Genomic DNA, 12,956 nt, shown 5'->3' on the forward strand with positions numbered 1-12,956 from the left:
AGAATTCATTGAGCTTGAACGAATTTAAAGAGGTTAATGGTCGAACGCGATCGAACTCTAACCTATAATTATATGCGCGTTCGCTGTTTGACGTTTCCAGCAACGACCTTGTGAACTTCCGTACGTCGTGTGTTTACGAGTACGTTTGTGTGTTTGTGTGACCGGCGATTCCGGTCGCAAATTTCTGCGCAAATCATATAGCTATGATCTATTTAAAAGTATACTTTCGTATTTAATTTTGTACTCGTGTCTTGACAGATCAAAGGTTTTATTATATTAAAGATGATATAATTATTTTAACGATAATAATATCTAATTTTCTTTCCAACTTTGGTATTTAATTTTTAAACGCATTGAAATATGTTAATGACATTATATATATATATATATATATATATATATATATATCAATACTTAATGACATATGTCATTAAGTCAGTATAAAGTATTACTAAATTGTGTGAAATTATTATAATAACAATTTTTTACGTAAATCTTCTTTTATTAAGAAAAGAGAAAATAAAGTATAAATACAGCTGACGTGCATAGATTGCATTTATGATGCGGGTGCAGCTGCAGCTTAATTAAGGTCGATTTGCTCACTGTTATTGTTGATTGATTTCTTCGAAAAGAATTTAATCGCAACACATTGATGTTTTTAAACATACATTGTTTTTAATTATTTTTCTTAACATATTCTTAATTATTCTTTAATTCTCAATATTTTTTTATATTTTAAATATAGAAATATTTTAATATCGATATTTGACAATTTGCATATATATATATGTAAAGAAAGATTAAGATAAGGTAGTGAGTCATTAAAGATAAGAAGAAATAAGTTGAAAAATAATTCTTTGAATTAAATTCAAGATAACAATAAAGAATTAAGAAAATAAATATATATTAAACAGAAAAATCCTTAATCAAAAAGATATTAAAAAGAGATATGTTTTTTAAATTACATTTTTTATTATACTTTGTGTGTGTGTTATTACTTGTAAATCAATTTGAATCAAGCTTGTTATTTCTTGGACTCTTGTCCATTTTTTTACTTGTTCCAATTTCTCGTAAACACGCGTTAGAAGGAATTTTCTTCTGTCTCCATCCGATACTCGCGTCGAATGTTATTTTTCTCCGAGAAAAAAAAAAAAAGAAAAAAATATATTAACCCTGAAAAGGTTCATCGATAAAAATGCAACGACCGTCTTTAGTGCTAAACACACATCGCTAAGCATGGACGAGAATCCGCCGTTGGGTCGAATCGATAAACCGGTTTTCTCTCAAGGTTCCCTGTACAAGAAGTTTTAGAAACTTTTATTATATTAGACGTCTTTGTATGCCACGCTCTCTTCCGCGCTTTCATAATAATCGATCGCGAAAAGAGACAATGCACTCTTTGCCATGATTGTCCATTCAGTCCAATTCAAACCAATTAAAACGCTTGATCGTGCTAAATTTTTCTCTCTCTCCCTCTTTCTGTGTTTGTCTCTATTTTCCCTACTTTATATATCTGTCGTCATAATTTAAACAAATAAAAATGCACAGCGGCTATTAATCCTTCAATGCAAAATTTTTCATCTTTCAATGTTTTGATATCTGGGTACCAATTGTATGTTTTCGACATTACACTGTGACAATTTTTTTTATATCGAATATTCTTTCGTTATTTTATTATAGGAGATTTTCAAATACAAAGGCACTTTGTATTTTGTTTCGAGAAAAATTCCCTGAAACACATTTTTAACATTTATCTTTTTATTTTACAATTAAATAAAAACGTGCGATTAATAATAGTACAAAATAAAAATGCGATAAAAATATTTATATAATAGAATAAAATCTAATTTTACATTAGATCATTATTATTTAATTATTTTAAATAATAGAATAAAATCTAATTTTACATTAGTTTATTATTATTCAGTTCATTTCATTATTATTTTACATTAGATAATTATTATTCAATTATTTTTTTGTATCAGTTGCTTTGGGTTATATTTCATTCCGTTCATTTATAGAACATCTTTCCGTTTATTTACATTTCCGTTCATTAACAGAAGGATTAAAATTAAACGTAGCAAGTACATCAGAATAATTTTGCTTATTGTTAGAGAATAATTCCTGATAAAGTCGGTCGAGTGCAGAGAGTTGCGTTGGTAGAAATTAACGAGGGTTTCGTAATTAGTGCTAATTTTAAAAAAAATTTGCTCGGTACAATTGCGCTCAAAATATAATCTTGCAGAGAAGGTCAATTCTTTAATGAAACAGTCGATCGCAAAAAATACCAATTGTCACGCATAAAAAGAAAAATAATAATATAATAAAATGAAGTATCTAAAAGTTTGTTTATACGATATGGGACCCGTGGGACCGTGTTTAGAAGCCGCTACTGGGGCCTTTCCTTCTTCTGAAGAACCGAGGCCACTTGTTCCTCTCTCTCCTCTTTTCCCCTGTCCACTCTCCTTTCCTACTTTTATTTTCCATTAAAGCAGAGTGAGACTCGCGTCTTGATTTCTTCGAAACATTTGCGTCTTCGCGGTCGCGTCGTTCTTTGACAGACAACAGCTGTTTGGTCGTGTGAGTGCGCACGTGGTCGCTTTTCGGAGATCGCCTCGCGAATCCGCGGATTTAACAAAATAATACATAATTTGTTAAATCCGCGGATGTTAGATCCGGGAATCGATTCTGAACTTTGGAAAGAGCGAATCTTCGAAGTTGTTCCTAGTGATTTCGCGCGATTCTAATGAGATTCCCGGTGAAACGTGAGTGTCTAATTGTGATCTCTTAATTGTGAATGGAATTTAATTGCGCCAAATTTTCCAGTCTACAGATTTTTCCGTCGAGATTTCTCTAATTCTCTAATTTATTTAATTCTCGATAGCGTGAATTCTGAATAATAGTGAATTCCTGGACAGTGATAATATAATATTCTATTGTGATTAAGTATGTGCAAAGTGCACAATATGCGAAATTAAAATTGTAGATATTTATCGATTTATTTATGAGATGTGTAAGCATATTTTTAAAACAATTTTTGAAGCGAGAATGGAGCGAAATTTTATAAAATTTTGAAGCAAGATTTTGGAGCAAACCGACTTGCTAGTAGAGATGGGATCAAGTTTAATGTGTACTTAAAAATCGAATTCAATAATCAAATTTTATTTTATAGAATTCGAATAATACTCTTAAAAACTATACAGAGAAAATTTTCTCTTAGAATTTACTCTGAAAATCATGGTAATTGTAGGACAATATGGTATGGAAAGAATTTTATGAGAATTTCTCTGATTAATATTTATCACAATAAAAATAATAATATCTATCACAATAAAATATAAAACATGGTTGATTAATTTTACTATTCAGTTTAGTAAAATGAATCAACCATGTTTTATATTTTATTGTGATAGATATTATTATTTTTATTGTGATAATATTAATCAGAGAAATTCTCATAAAATTCTTTCTATACCATATTGTCCTAAATTTTTTACCATACTTGTCAGGGTAAATTCTAAGAGAAAATTCTCTCAGTGTAATATTTCATATACTGTATCTTCGAAATAATAGAATTTAGAACAATTATATTTGAATTTTTTAAATTGACTACTTGCAAGGTCCGAAATAGTAATTATAAGTATTTTCTATCGTAAAGAATCGAATCTTTTACAAGTAGCATTAGAATTCTAAGATAAACAAAATTTATTTATGATACGTGCTTTACATCTACATACACACACAAACACATATATAACGTAAAATTTCTCATAAGTTCTCATAAAAAATTCTTGATGCACAATATATTTAAAAGTACTGTTTTTTCTTTTTTAAGTAATTATAGAGAGTTTGAAATCATGCAAACAAATTTGAATCTACTTAATCTCATCGCTACTTGCTAATGAAAGCTGTTAAAAAAAAAAACTATGCGAAATCTCTTAATATCGAATCTATATTTATTGATTCTTAGAACTGTCAGTGATTACTTTTTTCAGAAACTTTTAATATGACTTTTGAATTATTTTTTGAAACAGAATCTCGAAGTGCAAATTTGGAGCAAGAATTATGAGAAGCGCAACATTGCTGTCTTGAATCTATAGATTTTTAAATTCATTAATTATTATTTCTTTATTTCGAAGTTTTCAACAAACTGAATCAATAATTTTAAGCAATATTTTAACAAGATTAACGCGATAAATACATAGTTCCTTCTATCGAGTATTATATTTTTACATTCCAAAGCTTTCGACGAACCTTCTGTCAAATATTCTTCGCGATCAAGAATTTAGAGCAGAATTTCGAGACAAAACTCTTTCACATCGGAAGTGAATCTTCCAAAGAATCATGAGAGGCAACATGGCGAACCCTAAGCAATCCGTGGATACAAGAAGCAACGAAGGGCACAAGAAAGTTTGTCAGGAACACGCTGAAGAGGACTGTCCGAGCGAGAACGAGCGCGAGCTCGAGTCGCTGGAGTATGAAGAAGATGTTTATTACTCGAAGCTGACGACGACGCCGAGTTTCGACGACATCGACGAGCTCGACGACGAGGAGGTGGAAGAGCTGGTGGTCCACTGCTGGCGCGATTCCAACGGCGAGATCGACGAAATCGTCGTCGACGATGGCAACCTGTCTAATCTGGAGACGGAACTTCCGGCGGAAGCTGGGTCACATGATGGAAGAGTCAAGAAGAAGAAGAGGCGATCGATCCGCGTGATCTTCCAGGACCTCTCCAAGCCCTACCTTGCCAGGATTAGCAACAGCCAGAACTACAAGAGGTTCCTTGAGCTGGTAAAAGGTGCCCTGAGAAGAGAGGAGAGATTGCTTAGCAGCCTCTCGTGATAAAGAGGGATTGTTATAAAATCGTTCGCTGAAAGTCTGATGAAGATTAGGACGATTGTCGATAATTTGATAGGCTGTCTGTCGAAAAAGTCTTTGTCGGATTGTAGAATTAATTTCTTGAATATTTACGGTGAATTTAAAGAGAATAAATTTCGGCAAGTCGAGATTAAAGAGTGAAGAAAAATAATAGAATACTATAATAGATGATAAAAGAATATATAAAAGATAATAATAGAATAGAGTGTTTAATTAATCAGAAAAATTATTACACTCAATAAGATTGTATAGTGTGTCCCAGAAATATTATATTATTAAATTATTAAACATTGAAGAATTATTAGCAGTTAAATGTGATCAAATAAATTTTTTAATTCATCAAGACATTACATTTAGAAAGCTTTTTCGTTCGACCTTAAAATCTTTGATTTGTTTATTACACTGATTTTTGGTTTTTATGACTCTTAGATTTCTGAATCTATGGAATCTTTTTTTTAAATATATTTGCGGATTTTTAAATTCACAAAATATTTCCTGGCATTATAATCTTTTATTTTCGTGTGAAAAATGTCGCGGTTTTTATGTTTCCAACTGCTTCTCGACATCGAGTTATTTCTTCTTTCACGTGTGAAAGTGTACAAAAAAAAAGAGCTCACTAGAATCGCGATCGAGTACGGCAAAGCATGCTTTCAATTTTTCTCGGATGACGTTTCGCTCTGTTGAAACTGCGAAACTCTGCGCATTTTTTTACAATCGATGACGAAACACAGTCATGTTTATTCGGAATTTAAGCAATCGCTTCCTGATCGAAAAATTATAATCGATCAAGTTCTTATTTTTGCATTCACATTTTTTATGCAGTAATGCTAGATAAATTTTATCTGTTTTAGATTAAAAATAAAAGAAATTATCTGGAATATTTAACATTAAATTAAAGCTATAAATACAAAAAATTATTTATTTAATTTAAACAGAGAAAAAAATGTTTGAAATATTATAACATAATTTTTATTTATTATTTAAATAAAAAGAAATATCTTTTTCAATTTAGATTTAATTTAATAACAAGAATATTCAATTTAAGAATTTTTAATTTAAAATATGTATTGTGAAAAGAGAGAAAAAATATAATCTGCAATGCTCTGTAAATATCTGAAGAGCGCTCGCTTGTGCAAATTACTTGGAGCTGCTCGGCTTTTTTTGACATGTATTCATAACTGGTTTTACGATCACGTTCAACAACCTCAGCGACTATCTTAGCCTAGATCGATGAGTTAGTTAGACTTAATATTGATGAATTAGATAGATTGAAAGACCAATAAGTTTATAGTATAAGCTATTATATATTTCCTGTGAGATAATATTCTATTTAGTGTTACTCAATCTTAATTTTTAATTCTAATTTCTAATTTTAATTTTGAATTTAATTTTGATTTTTTATTTTTCAATTTGATTTTAAAATCGTTTTTATACAAATATAAATATATTTTTTATTTTATATATATATATAATATATAAAAGAAAGAGAGAGAGATAAATATACATATATATTTAAACATATATTTAAACATTGTTGGCGCGAGAAAATGATACCTCCGAGCAGTCAGCATGACTGTCATAATGTCGTATAACTGTGACTAAGGTTTCTATTTTCTTTTGTCCCAGGAGAAGACGCCTCGCTTCACTCGGCTGGATCTGTATCGCCCTCGGATAGTGTAGCAAATGAGCTTCAAGGACTCTCCTTGGAGGAGCAAGAACATCATAGAGCAGAATGGAGCGTTGAATTAGCTAAAGTAAGTCTCTGAAAATCGACAATCCTGAAAACGAGGAATAACATAGTTCGATTTTAGGTCGAGGAAGAGATACAGACTCTGAGACACGTCCTCGCCAACAAAATCAAGGTTTCGCAGGATCTGAAGAGGAAACTGGGTATCAGCGTTTGGAAAGAGCTCACCGACGATGTCAATCAAGGTCTCAAGAATGTCAAGGAGAGCCAAGTGTATGTGTGTTATGAATTATTGGCTTCTTTCGCATCTCTCTTATCTATGTATATACATTCTATATATACATTCTGTATGTTCTGTCATATTTTCTATGTAAAGGGGAAGTGGATGAAACACATCGTGACAGGATTGTGAAATATCTTCAAATTCGTTGCACGAAATATTTTATTGACGAAGAACGCACGAAGCATGTTTTTCGATTTTCTTTTTCTCTTTCCTGATTTCTATCTTTATGTTCACTTCTGCTCTCTGTATCTCGTCTCTTTGTTGCGATCATCTCTTTTACGTTGATACTCCACTTCTTCTGTTCTTCAGACTTCACACATAGAAGTATTGACTTTTGTTTTACTTTCGGTTGGGTTTCTCATTCAGTTATCAGAATGTCGGCGAGACACTCGGTCGTATAACCAGGACGGTCTCCGGGAACAATTTGTAAGTAAAAAAACCCGTCTCGTTTTCCTTCGGTAATGATTCAAATCTTATTCCTCTATCTATCTGTATTCTGCATGCTAGCGATAGATATTTGTACATAGGATGCTTTAAAAATTCCTTAAATCGAATAAAACAAACACATTGTCAAAATTTGACTGTTTTGGAGACCTCTTGTGTTCTTGTATTCTTGTCGATATTTTAATTTATAATAATTTGATGATTTAAAAGTGTGTGTTGACGAGTATCATCAATGTAATACAGACTATCAAAGCACATTTTGTTTGAAACAAAAACCAAATTAACAAAAAAGCAAATTTAATTAATATAGTTATTGTTTTCATAGTGGATGATTTAAACGATTGAAACGCTATTACGATATTTTTACTGGTTTACTGATGAATCTTTTCTTTTCTTTTGTCATATCAGATACCAAAAAACAGAATCTGTAATCAAGTCCACAGCTGAAAAGACGACCAGTATCCTGGGTGGATTTGGTAGTGGCATTTCCATGAAATTGGGTCAGATGCGCAACTCCGACAGCTTCCGGTCCTTGGAGGAGAGAGTTGGATCCGCTTGCGAGAACATTAAGGTATTAAAATTAAATTCATTAAAAAAATAATTATATTAAATTAATTTTTTTTTATTAAATAATTTATAATTAGATTATTAGATAAATGTGTCCTTGATATTTCTACTCTTTCTTATCAAAGTCTTATTATCAAATTAATTAATTAATATATATCAAATAATAATCAATAATAATCAAATAAATAAATAAATAAATAAATCTATGCATTATAAAATGAACGATATAACTTATATAAAAAAATTAATTAATTTAAAATTTATTATACACATTAAAGATTTGCATTCATTTATCAGTTTACAGAAATTTAATTTTATTGAGTGTTTATTCAGAGATTTTAATCTTTTTCTTCTTTTTGCAGACGAAAGTTGTGCCTTCGAGATCCACCTCGACGCAGAGCTTCGACGAGGCTCTCCGAGAGTCCGAAGCGATGAGGCGCGCATCCGCGGCTCCGTCGGTCACCAGCCCGACCATTCCCGAGGACAAACTGCTCTCTTAGAGTCCAAAATTGCCCGAAACGCGTGCGTTTCCACCGCACGATATAAAGTGCTGATTATGCGTTATATCACTATTGCATTCGTCTACTGCAATCGCTATAGAGGGCCAAACGGCGATGTATCCGTGCACGTCGAATGAATTGATAACTTCGTTGAAAGCGAGACACTTCGGGTACAGTCGTTCAAGTACTATCCTAACTCTATATATCTAATAAAAAAAAATATATTTTTCTTGCACGCCCTTTCCACGCCTTTTCCTTCGCAGGATCGCCTTTCTCTAGGCCATGTTCAGGACATCCTTAGACGTAGCGGGAAATGTTCCTCGCAATTTTTATATCTGTATTAAAAAAATTACGATATTTGAGACGACCTATTTTCTAAATAATGAAATGTCTATTGAATTTCTTTTGATAATTAATTTTGTTTTTCATTTATAATAAAAAAAATTGATGCTCGAATTGGAGCTGATTATTGATATATGCGTTGCAAAAAAAATATAATTTTAAACATTAAAATTAATAGTAACATAAAATTTTACAAAAAAAGAATTGCAATAGTTTTCCAATCATTTTCACTTCAGCACCATTTACAATTTTTAATTGTTTTTTCTTTTGATGTAACTATTTAATTATATATACATATATATGCATATATATATATATATATATATATATATATGCACATATATAAATATAAATTAACATGTATAAAAATTTGCACTTATTTTGCATATATTTGTAATTTTTGGCATTCGAGATTTTATCGTACATTATTGATGTCCTGAATCGATCTGACAGAGCTGCCAAAAAAAAAAAAAAAATATCTTCAACGATTTATGGTAAATAACCCGTCCGTCGACAATACTTTACACATCGTATATACTAAACTTCTTACTTATGTACGAGAACTTGATTAGTGCAAGCCTTTCAGAACACGTACAATCTGTCATAAGACAAATCTAATCGAAGTCTCGAGGAACATTATGAATTTTTCTCTTTTTTATCTATTTAATTAAAATAATAATTTAAATAAAAATGATGAAAAATTATTTTGACCGAAATATTATCTATTGATAAAAATTATATAAATTTCAAGCGAATAAAGTTTCTTATATAGATAATAAATCAAAGACGATAGCGATAATACGATAAAAGAGAATTTTATACGCACTGTGAATAATTTACTGTATACTTTTGTAACGTAGAAAAATTATTAAATTGTACAAGATGAGAGTCCATCAGAATATGGAGATCTCGTCTGAAAATATAAAACTTTTTTTAAAGAGATAAAAATTTAAAAAAGTTCCTCGCGATTCTCAGTTTTAGATAAATATGTCTTAAGTGCGCGAATCTCATTAAATTATCACGAAATTCGAGAGGTATTTTAGCTTAATGAAAGAACTATATCGACGACGCACGGTCTGTTTTTGTTAGAAAAGGCAAATTTTTGCAAAATAAACCCAATAAAGTACATATACATGCGATATGTGATGATTAATTATCATCAAGGATTGATTGCCGTGATTCGTCGATAATATCTGCTGCATAATTCTTGTTCATAAATAAATTATTTTACGGAACGCTAATAGTCATAATAAGTCTCTTGGAAACCGAAAAGATACACAATTCTCTTTTACACTCCTTTTCATTCCTTATATTATATTTACTTTAACAAATTAAGATATTAAATACACATATGATATATCTCAAATATTTCGCGCTTTGAACAACAAGAAAAATTGCGCAGTTTTTGTTTGAAAATTAAAGAATGAATTTTGTATAATTTTAATTCCACCGCACCATTCGATAATAATATAATATTATTTCTAATATTTAAAAAATTATATATTAGATATGAATTATTATTTCAATTTATTTCTAATATTGACACAATTTTGATATTATACAATTTATAATATTGATATTTATACAATTTAATATTGATACAATTTAATATTCATCACAATCAACAATTATGCAATCATTATCGATCCACTTGTTTGTATTATTCGCGTTTGAATTTGCCGCCATTATCAGGTGGCGCCAGATCAGTCGACCATTACGCGTTTGGCGCCAACGCGTTCACGTCGTGTCGTTGATCGTCGCGCTTTTCGTCGTATTTATAATTACAAAAAGTGTCTAAGAATGAATACAAATCGATATCGCGAACTCTAAAGTTATAGTCTAAGTTTATATTATATCGTTGAATGCGCGAGCGTGAAACTAAATTCGATATCTTTGATTTTCTTCCAGCGAGGACCGAAGAAGAAAAGGAGAGCACAAATAACCTTTGTGCGCGTTTGGCACCAACACGTTCACGTGATCGCGTCGCGTTTTTTGCTCGTATTGATAGTTATAAAAAGTCTAAGTATGAATACATAAGTCGTTTTCGTGAATTCTAAAGTTGTAGTCTTAATAAGGTTATATTATATCGCTGAGTGCGCGAGTGTGAAACGAAATTCGCGATATCTTCGATTTACTTTCAGCGAGGATGATTGACGAAGAAAAAGAAAGCACAAAAGTACGTATATCTATAACGGAATCCAGGAAGACAATTGAGATTCTCCGTTTCCACTATGATGTTGGCGAGCACATTATTTATTCGCCATTATCATAATTAAATTAGCGCGTACAAGCGTAATCAAATCCTTTTCTCTGTTTCCAGCGGAGATATCCAACGGAGATCATCCTCGGAGAAGGAAGCGGCGCAAAAGGAGTCCGCACAAGGAATCCAGGAACAGGAAATCCTGTAGTCGGCATCGGTGAGTGTGTATACATTTATCATGCTTTATTGCTTTGTTGAGATCATTCATTGTTCGAGGGATATGTAACATTGCAATAAAATTGCAATCTTCAACATAAAAATTATATATGATGTTATCTATTGTCTGTTGAATTATATCAGTGATAAAAGACTCAGTCTCTCAAAAATATGCGACGAAATTTAAAAAAATTAGGACCTCTTTTTTATTAGATAAAAAATTGTATTTTATATTATTCAATCATTTTCCTTGAGAATTTATTTAATTCATTATATAATTATCCATTCATGAAGATTTTTAATTAAAAAATGTCTCGAAAATATGTATTATTATAATTGCAAACAACAGATCTTTCAATTGAAAATATTTTATATTTAATTATATATATAATTATTTTAAAAAATTAATTGTTCCTTTTTCATTACGATCGAAGATTCAATAATATAAAGCATATAAAGGATATCTAAAAAATATTCAGCGATATTCTTCAAGATAAAATTTCACGTCTTATATTTGATAACGGATGAAAAAATCAAAACAATTATAATCGATTAAATAGCAGGCATTTCAAGCGTCTCTCTTTTTTATAAAAAAGCATATAAACCTTTATTAAAATTAAGTACAAAAATAATAGGTACATTTCTTCGTCGTCTCGTCTAAATCTCTAAATTGTTATGCCGGCTGGTCCGCGCCATTCAAAATTATTTCAATCATTATACACTCGTGAGCAACAGCGAAGAGTATCCTAAAGATCAATGTAGGATATATTTTTCTTTTTCATATGTAAGGCTGTTCTGATATTTTCGCCATTTCTCTCAAAAACATTACGTGACAAACTAACAAGAACATCGTTTCTGAAACTCGAGTCAATATTAATTAATTTATGATCGATCAATAAGTTCGAATAAGAATCCGAGAAAAGCGAGCGAATTCCTTGCTTCGTCTACGATTCGACATGCGCGATTATACGCAGCATCTCATTTATTTACGAACGCAATCTTTCATTTCGGTGAAATCTTCGGCGAGTTCGGAGCCGATTTTTCAACGAAAGCGCGAAAGTTAAAGTAAACCTTCTTGGCGCAACATGAATCTATATATGCATAATTAAATAATCTTGTTGAGTCGATAAGTTAGTCGAAAATTTTATATATTACACGCATATATTGCACTTAGCAATTTATTATTCTTCGATAAGAATCCTTATATCGTAGATCGTTCGACGATCTTCGCGATTACTGAAATTAGGAGAGAAACTTGAACGATTATTTTATTACTAGAGCATAAAAAAACGCACAACTTGAAAGAAAAGTGGGGGGAGGGAAGGGAACCTTACAAAGTTTTAAAAAACACAAATGGTTCTTACACGCGGGTCCTTAAAAAACACGGAATTACAGGGAAGGAGAGAGCGATACACAACTGTCGACATCGACATAACGTTGTTAACGTATATGAGTACGTTGCTAATACATATACATATACATATATATATATAAAATCATATATATTTGCGTATAACTGTACGTATATAGAAACATTGTATTATATTTATATTTATATATATATATATTACGACTTCGTTAACAACATAAAATGTAATTATTCACATAACACAATAATCCGTGATATAATATAATATCATTATAACGATCTGCTTTTTTTTGTACTGAATAGGCCGACGCGCATATTTTTATATACAGGGTGTTCGCGCAATACGGAAAAATATCTCAGCGATAGACATCTTTGACATTCTCAAGTCGAATTTTTTCGGTTAGGCTTTCAAAGATAAAACAATAATAAAAAATTTTATTTATTAATAAAAATAATTCTATCAATAATAA

General features: G+C 30.8%; 1 protein-coding gene across 6 annotated transcripts; it reads left to right on the forward strand.

Annotated features, from left to right (window-relative positions):
- The first annotated feature begins 2,516 nt into the window (after positions 1 to 2,516).
- Positions 2,517 to 9,230, forward strand: LOC145945255 (uncharacterized). Of its 6 annotated transcripts, none has more exons than XM_083054134.1 (7): positions 2,517 to 2,765; positions 4,035 to 4,798; positions 6,505 to 6,632; positions 6,690 to 6,838; positions 7,215 to 7,274; positions 7,701 to 7,863; positions 8,222 to 9,230. In XM_083054134.1, exons 2-7 carry the CDS (start codon positions 4,345 to 4,347, stop codon positions 8,357 to 8,359), a joined length of 1,092 nt encoding a protein of 363 aa, XP_082910260.1. In that variant the 5' UTR covers positions 2,517 to 2,765; positions 4,035 to 4,344; the 3' UTR covers positions 8,360 to 9,230. The 6 variants fall into 6 exon arrangements, with proteins under 6 accessions (XP_082910260.1, XP_082910264.1, XP_082910261.1 ...); XM_083054138.1 differs by having other exon boundaries at positions 6,508 to 6,632; XM_083054135.1 differs by having other exon boundaries at positions 4,243 to 4,798.
- Positions 9,231 to 12,956: the final 3,726 nt, after the last annotated feature.

Source organism: Prenolepis imparis, unplaced genomic scaffold (assembly GCF_030444845.1).
Source record: "Prenolepis imparis isolate NDT839.2.m4 unplaced genomic scaffold, iyPreImpa1.0 SCAF_14, whole genome shotgun sequence".
NCBI lineage: Eukaryota > Metazoa > Arthropoda > Insecta > Hymenoptera > Formicidae > Prenolepis > Prenolepis imparis.

Excerpts from the sequence above, each read along its gene's own strand:
- LOC145945255 (XM_083054134.1), top strand. The coding sequence starts at position 4,345 with ATGAGAGGCAACATGGCGAACCCTAAGCAATCCGTGGATACAAGAAGC. Across the intron at positions 4,799-6,504 it reads GTTCCTTGAGCTGGTAAAAG|GAGAAGACGCCTCGCTTCAC; the intron begins GTGCCCTGAGAA and ends CTTTTGTCCCAG. Across the intron at positions 7,275-7,700 it reads ACGGTCTCCGGGAACAATTT|ATACCAAAAAACAGAATCTG; the intron begins GTAAGTAAAAAA and ends TTGTCATATCAG.